Source organism: Sphaerodactylus townsendi, linkage group LG13, assembly GCF_021028975.2.
Source record: "Sphaerodactylus townsendi isolate TG3544 linkage group LG13, MPM_Stown_v2.3, whole genome shotgun sequence".
NCBI lineage: Eukaryota > Metazoa > Chordata > Lepidosauria > Squamata > Sphaerodactylidae > Sphaerodactylus > Sphaerodactylus townsendi.
Window position 1 is genome coordinate 38,187,610 of NC_059437.1, and position 7,855 is coordinate 38,195,464.

Sequence of the window (7,855 nt, forward strand, 5' to 3'; positions counted from 1 at the left end):
GATGACCCAACTTTCAGGAAAGCACTGGTGGAATACTGCAATTCATTCATTCATTCATTCATTCATTCATTCATTCATTCATTCATTCATTCATTCATTCATTCATTCATTCATTCATTTGATTTATGCCCAGCCCTCCCCCGTAGGGCTCATGTAATTTGTAGGGCTCATGCTTATTTACCCCTCTCCACAAGTTACCACAGCTAATCAGTAGGAAGACAGGGACAGTGCAACTTAATTGGGAGTCCACCTGCGGATGAAGGTAGAAGTAGTACTACCTGGTTACCAGGTGGGGATGGGGATAGATTGGGAAACTCCTCGAGATTTTGGGATGGAGCCTGGAGAAGACAGGGACTTCAATGGGGTACAATGCCATACGAGTCCATCCTCCAAAGCAGAGGTGGCATCCAGCAGGTTCTCACAGGTTCCCAAGAGGGGGTTACTAATTGGTGATCTTGCCACGTGATTTTTGCCTTAGTTACGCCCCTCCTCTCAGTAGTAGCGCGCAGAACTTGAAGCAGTCTAGCAGGAGGTGCACCGGCGTGCGTGGCAGCCTGCACCTGCGTGCATTTGTTTCCCGCCCAAGGACCGGCGCAGCAGCTGCATCCTTGCCACAGCCCCGCCCAGGAATGCCCCGCCCCTGGAATGCCCGGCCACGCCCCTGTTGTGCCCCACACAGCCCCATTGGCGCTACGCCACAGTTTGAATCCCACCACGATGGGAACCTGTTATTAAAATTTTTGGATCCCACCACTGCTCCAAAGCAGACACTTTCTCCAGGGGAATGGATCTGCAGTCTGGAAATAAGCTGTAATTCCAGGGAATCCCTCGGTCCCCTCTGGAGTGGAGGCTGGCTTCCCTCCTCCCCTCCCTACCAATGTAGTTTAAGGAACTGCTGCTCACACAAGGGAATTATTGACTTCTTGGAACATCTGGCAACTTTGCTGCAGTCAACTTTGTGGCCAATTGATCAACTTTGATAGACCTGCATTAAACGGATGCTTTTACCAGGGTTAAGTAGTAAAGGAAGGAGTCGTGGTTTAAGAAATAGTCTTTAAATATTATATATTCACAATACAATACTCATTACGGCAGGACACCATGTGAGAAATGATGCATCCAGAAAAGAAAACAGTTCTTTTTAAAAAAGTATTTGAGGCCTTTCTTCATGGCTTTCACCGACTAGTAAGCAGTGCTTTTTGGCACATTGAAATAGCACATTTTCCTCAGCACAGTACATCTGAATGAGCATGAAGAAAATCTTCTGACACCCTGTGTTGTGTTCCAAGCAACTTTTCTACCGGCTACATTTATGTCCAGGTGGAGCATAAAAATGCCCAGCCTCTATTCACCCTTACGCCATAGCAGGAGCTGGTGTATCAGCTTCCAATACAGAGTCTCAGTGACGAGGGAACCGCCTTCACTTCAGCATTTTCCTGGTGGGAAGAAACTGGAGGCTGGGCAGAAGCGACGAGACTTCCTCTTTCTGCTCTTCACTGGCATCCAACAACTGCTGCATGTAACAAGACGTGCCAAGCAGCACGTGGCCTGTAGCTTGCATTGTGAAGAGTGTCCAGCGCAGAGCTTCCCTGTGATAAGAAAGGAACACTGTCAGGAACCCAGAAGGACCACAGGACAAAGGACATATTGTCCTCATTAAGTCACTTTCTAATTAAAAATGTTTTAATATGGACTGTAATTATTGTGTTTTACGGGATGGAAGCTGTCCTGAGCCCCTAAGAGGAAGCGTGGCATGTAAAAAACAAACAAACGTGTGATGTCAGGACAGGAAGTCTGGCCCAGGGTCATCCAATGAGTTTCATGGCAGAATGAGGACTTGACTCTAGGGTCAATTCTGCACTTGAGTTATCGACCTAAGTTCGAGCTGCGTTCGACTTAAGTGCTCTGCACAACCACTGGGATCAACGTGGTTTTGTACCAGCTTCACCCCCTTTAACTGTCAAATTTCCGACTCCAGTTGGGAACTACTACTTTTTCAGGTAACCATGCTCGAACTCAGCTCAATTCCAGTAAAATGCGGAATCTCTGATGCCAGGAGTCCCCCATTCAGCCAATCACAGCTGAGTGTTTCGGGCATGCGTACAGCTGGCCAATCAAAAAACGCCACCTTTGTCCCTCCATTCCTGTGGCAGTTTTTTTTAATAACGTGTGTGGGGATAGACGGAACATGGCCATAGAACAGTAGCCAATCGGAACGGAACGGCGAAGAGGCACAGGATGATTCCGCCCTCCGAGCTGGGATCAAGCTGGTTGCAGTGGGGAACAACAATGGCTTCGACCTAGGTCAGTACCCTTCTCAGGGAACTGGATTGAACCTATTTTACTCATGTGCGGCATCGCCCTAGGTCTACCCAGTTCTAGGTCAATGCTAACCACTGCACCACAGTTCCACTCAAGTTTGCCATTGCATGCCACCATCTGTTGCAGTTAAGCTGATGTTTCCAAGTGTCCATTCTTGTTGTGTTTAATGCTGCATCCTTTCTCATCGTTCCCATATCATCTCTGTGTTCTCAAATTAGCACCTTCGCGCAAAAATGTTCCCTGTCAAAACAGTTAGAGAGCTCAAACTACAGATTGAGAATGAAGTTGCAAGCACTCGTGGAGTATCATTGTGGAATCAAATATGATTATGGGAAGACACTCAAGGCCTCCGTTCACTTAACCACTTACAGAGAACATTTAATGATGCTTCACCTGATTTTCCCAATTGTTTTATCGTTCTTGTTAGCAGCCTTGGGGTATTTCTAAGCAGGAAGGGAAGAAGCAAGCCTTCTTTATTCAACCTAAGTTATTACAAAACTCTCCCCAGCCATTTTTTCCTACCAAAGACCCTCTTACCAGGGTCTAAGCCAGGGGTGTCCAACTCTGGTGCCCCAGATGTAATTGGCCATGTTGGCAGAGACTGATAGGAATTGTAGTCCGTGAACATCTGGGGCACCAGAGTTGGACACCCCTGGTCTAAGCCATTCACTAACATGAACAGGTCCCTAGGCTTTCATATAGTTCAGAGGACTCTTATTTCAGGCATTAGACAACTCTATTGTGATGGAGGGTAGGAGGGAGGGGGGGAAAAGGACTCTGCCACTCACTTCATCATCCGTTTGGCTCCGTAGCACTGCATATCATAGGACATACTGTATGTGCCATAGAGGGTGGCTTTAACGTTCAAGCAACCAATTAAGTCCCGAGGATTGGTCTTGTAGAGATCAAAAGTTACACATGCCACATCAATCCGGTGCCGGGGCTTGTGGGAAAATGACAGCTGGTAGCCTGCAGTCTGCCCAAAACAAACAAACAAAAAGCAGTGCTAATTAGGTTTTCAAAACTGTCACACAACGATTAGTAGGGTTGTCGGCTCCAGGTTGCAAAATACCTGGAGATTTTGGGGCAAGAGCTTGCGGAGAGCAAGGCTTGAGGAGGGGAGGGATCTCAGCAGGGTATAATGATGTAGAGTCAACCCTCCAAACAGCCATTTTCTCCAGGTGAACTGATCTGTCACCTGGCGATCTGAGGGTGTATCTACTTACAATGATGCCTGGGGCTAAAGCAGGTGCTGCGCCCTCCCGCAAAGCTGTGCTTCACCCCAGCTGGGTACAAGGCACAGTTGGAAGGCCAGTGAGCCAGGCTCATCCTACCCACAATCTCAATGTGGAGACTGCAAACAGGGCCTGCCGGACTTGGGAGGGCAGAGTCAATAGTATAAAGCTAGAGGGATGAGCCAGCTGAGGCCAGGCTTGGTTCCAGCAACTTCGAGCTGGATCCAAACCGGGCCTCAACCAGGCTCAAAGGGGCCTTTGCTATCCCCATCAGGCCACCCTCACACCTGGCCTTCACATGGGATCATGGGCAGGGCGATCCCGGCTTGCCAGCACTGAGTCCCAGTCCCAAACTCCGCCGCAGCACAGTTGAGGTTGATGGGGCTGCAAAGATCTGGTGCCTGGGGCTCAAGACCAGAGATGGGATCCAGCAGGTTCTCACAGGTTCCCGAGAGTAGGTCACTAATTATTTGTGTGTGCCGAGAGGGGGTTACTAATTGGTGATTTTGCCACGTGATTGATTGATTGATTGATTGATTGATTGATTGATTGATTGATTGATTGATTGATTGATTGATTGATTGATTGATTGATTGATTGATTGATTGATTTATTTATATTTGTAGACCGCCCCATCCCCAAGGGGCTTTTGCCTTAGTTACGCCCCTCCTCTCAGCAGTAGCACACAGAAATTGAAGCAGTTTAGCAGGAGGAGCACCGGCGTACGTGGCAGCCTGTGCCTGCGTGCATTCGCTTCCCACCTAAGGACCGGCGCAGTGGCTGTGTCCTTGCCACAGCCCCGCCCAGGAATGCCACATCCCTGTCATGCCCCGCCCAGCCCCATTGGCGCTATGCCAAAGTTTGAATCCCACCACCATGGGAACCTGTTACTAAAATTTTTGGATCCCACCACTGCTCAAGACCACCCCTGCCCCCCTAGATACGCCAGTGTGGCGATCAGATGTAATAGCAGAAGATCTCCAGCCACAACTTGAAGGAAATAGTTTACACATAAAAAACCTTTCATTAAGGGAGTACCAGACCAGAGATTCCGATTGCCCCTGAGTCTCAGTATTCACTTCCTTTCTAAAAATAAGCAGGTTTCTAGCTCTCAGTGCTCTTGGCAGAGTTACAACTATGCACAACAGGTGAAACCTTAACGGCCAGAAAATCCCAAGTAAAGTTGGTCTTCTACTTTCAAAGTATCCTGTCCTAGTTAATGTCTCCATTTCCTATTTTGAACCATAGCAAGTGTTTTCAATTGCGATAGTTCCACATTTCATGGATATTAAAGTAAATGTATGCCCTTTGCTCAACCGCAGACCTACATTCTGAAGAATAATTTGGCCAGCATTGCTTATTGGCATCCAAACACAAGGGACATCTCAGCATTGCCAGGACTGCCCCACCCATTTTCACAGGGTTTGACCTGTCTGTGCTCACCTTGGCTGGACGCCAGATCTGGCCCTTGGTTAACACTTGCAACACGGTTCCCTCCTCTAGAGTCTGGAAGAACTCTTCTGTCTCCACGCTGGTGCCATCCTCCTCTATGACAATTGATAGGGTACCCACCAAGAGCAGAGCATTGCGCACCTGTGCAAATACATTGGAATGCAATTACCACTGTTGCAATAACAGACTTTCCACCTCCACTCAATAACAGGGCCTTCAGATGCTTACTTTCTCAACCAAGTCCTCCAAGCTGTCAGCCATAATACCCTTGCGCACGGTGCGGTCCCAGTTGCTCACTCGGTAAGGCCGGGCACGTTGAGTAGGGGTGGCTAGCAGTTGTTGTGTCATGGAGGCCCCGGTAGAGACACACCTAGGAAAAGAGGACACAGAATCAGTTTAGGAAAGCCACTCAAGCCCATAGCTTGACTTAACTGGCATTCCTTCCCTTTCAGGAGCCCTAGCAGTTGGAATTTGGTGAGGGCAGTGGTGTAGTGCCAATGGGGCGGGGTGTGTGTGCAACACACCAGACGCAAGCCCCTGTGGAGGTGTTCCAGGGGTGGGGCGTTCTGGGGGTGGGGCGTTCTGGGGGCGGGGCGGGGCGGGGTTTTCCAGGGCAGATGGGGACTTGGAGGGGCGCAGGTGAGGGTGGTGGTGGGGACTGCCCATGATGATCTTGTTCAATATGCAATTAACCTGTAGAGCATTCTGACACAGGGCACAGCGATGATCACTCACTTAGAATAGAATAAAACGTTAATTTATATACCGCCCTCCCCCGAAAGGCTCAGGCCGGTTCACAACAAAATATATATTATCAATAACTTAACATATACAACAGTATCAAACATTATTTCAAATAACAGTCTCAATAATATACAAATAACATACTTAGAGGGCCCTGAAAGGGAATTAAACAAATTCATCAAAGATAGGCTGATCATCGCAATAGGTTATCTCTGAATTCTACTTGATGATGCAACAATGGCAAGCCACAGCCTCTGTGCCCTACCTTGTAGGCTTTCAGGGTGGCTTTTCTCAATTGTAAGAAGTATCGAAGTGGCCCAGTAGGCTTCATGGCTGAGGAGAGGGGAATCAAACCTGGTTCTCCAGACTGGAGTCCTTCACTCTTAACCACTACACCACGCTGGCTCTATTTCAATGTGAAAAGACGAAGCCACAAACACCCTCCCCCACCACATATGGATACTTACTTAGAAAGAGACCTTGGGGAGAGCAGTCCCAGAGACTTCTTGGCATAGTCCATCTTTGTCAGGATAGCTCTGAGCTGGAGGAAGAAAAAGCTTAAAGTTTATTGCCAGTCCACAGTTCCCATATTCTCTTGGAGGTCCATGGATGTAAGACAGGCGTTCAAGGCTATAGATCTAGTGTTGGTAGTCCTTTAACAAATAGACTTCTAGTGGAGTGTTGTGGGGTTTCCGGGCTGTATGGCCATCTTCAGAGGACCTGCCAGTCACAGGTGCAGGCGAAACATCAGGAGAAAATGCTACTGGAACACGGCCATACAGCCCAGAAACCCCACAACACTCCAGTGATTCTGGCCATGAAAGCCTTTGACAACATGGACTTCTAGTGTCTTACAACAAAGGACCAAGCTGGGGATCTTAGTTCTTCCTCATTATCATGAGGCGGCAATTCACTCCCGTTGTAGGCCGTCTTTCTCACTTCGAGTCAAGGGAGATCACGCAATTTGAAAAAATGCAGTAAGAATACTATTAAACACACAACAGTGAATAAAACTGGCTTAAAGTTAGAAGACCAATGTACTAGCACAGTATCATATATACAAACAATGCAACGGAGCTGAATGGCAAAATCGGAGAATGATGCAATACAGCCTATATAGAAATCCACGCAAGGTACAAAGCAATTGAAAAGTGCTGGAAATTTCACATTTCCTCCACCAATCTATCAACCCTATTCAACTCTCAGTTGTTTCCTGTGCCCCCTCTCTCTTCAGATCACACCAGTCTGATCATTACATGGAGAAAGACACAGGTCGGTATCAAATCCTGAAAGGACCCAGGTAGTTACAGAGGCTCCTGCGAGGCAGAACAGCTCCCAGCTCAGCCCTTCCCCCACTTATACAGTTCAAGGCAAATAAACTGTCTGCATAATGAATAGTTCCAGCTGACTTAAGCCACATGAAGGGGCAACCCAGGATGAAAGCAAGAAGTTATGAACCAGTACGGAGTAATGTAAAGCAAGTGGTATTTACTATCTTCAAGCTCTCTCAAGATGAGAACAAATGTAAATTGCTATCACCCCCAAGCAACTCTCACCCCAACAATCTCCAACAGGTCCCCCATGCTGAGAAACAGAGAATTGCTCACCATACGCTTTCTTAGTCTGGCACTTACACCCCAGGAAAGCAGCAACTTACCTTAGCTGAGCTGAACACCAACTACCCCAGTTCTACAGGGCTGGGCTGACTGCTATCAGTTTATACACAGTGGACTTTTGTCTGCCCTTTGGACAGGAAAGGGAGGGGTGGCCCCAAGGGGCAGAGTCTGCCTGCCAACTTGTCTGCCCCTTGCATCATGAGGACTTGAGCAGGCGTAAGCTGTGGGGCCATCAGGGCAAAGGAACAGACAGGAGTTTCATCAGGGCAAATGAAGTGGGAACAGCCTCAGCTCTGTGTAGGTGAGAAAAATATGAGCTCCAACCATTCTTGGCAAATTCCTCACCCTTTTCTTTGCTATCGGCAGCATTTGTTACCCTTTCTCCTGCCTTTCTCTTTAGACTCAAAACAACAAAGCTGCAGCAGAAAGACAAGGCATGCAAGAATTCCCACCTAAAAGTATAAAAACAGACCTGCAGCATAGCCT

At 47.9% G+C, this 7,855-nt stretch overlaps 1 protein-coding gene across 1 annotated transcript; it reads right to left on the bottom strand.

The window, feature by feature from the left end:
- Positions 1-1,039: 1,039 nt before the first annotated feature.
- Positions 1,040-7,496, bottom strand: LOC125443075 (cell death activator CIDE-3-like). Its single transcript, XM_048514955.1, has 6 exons — positions 7,411-7,496; positions 6,221-6,294; positions 5,238-5,379; positions 5,001-5,150; positions 3,111-3,298; positions 1,040-1,589 (listed from the first exon to the last, which is right to left on the bottom strand). The coding sequence occupies exons 2-6, from the start codon at positions 6,271-6,273 to the stop codon at positions 1,421-1,423; spliced, it is 702 nt and encodes a 233-aa protein (XP_048370912.1). The 5' UTR covers positions 6,274-6,294; positions 7,411-7,496; the 3' UTR covers positions 1,040-1,420.
- Positions 7,497-7,855: the final 359 nt, after the last annotated feature.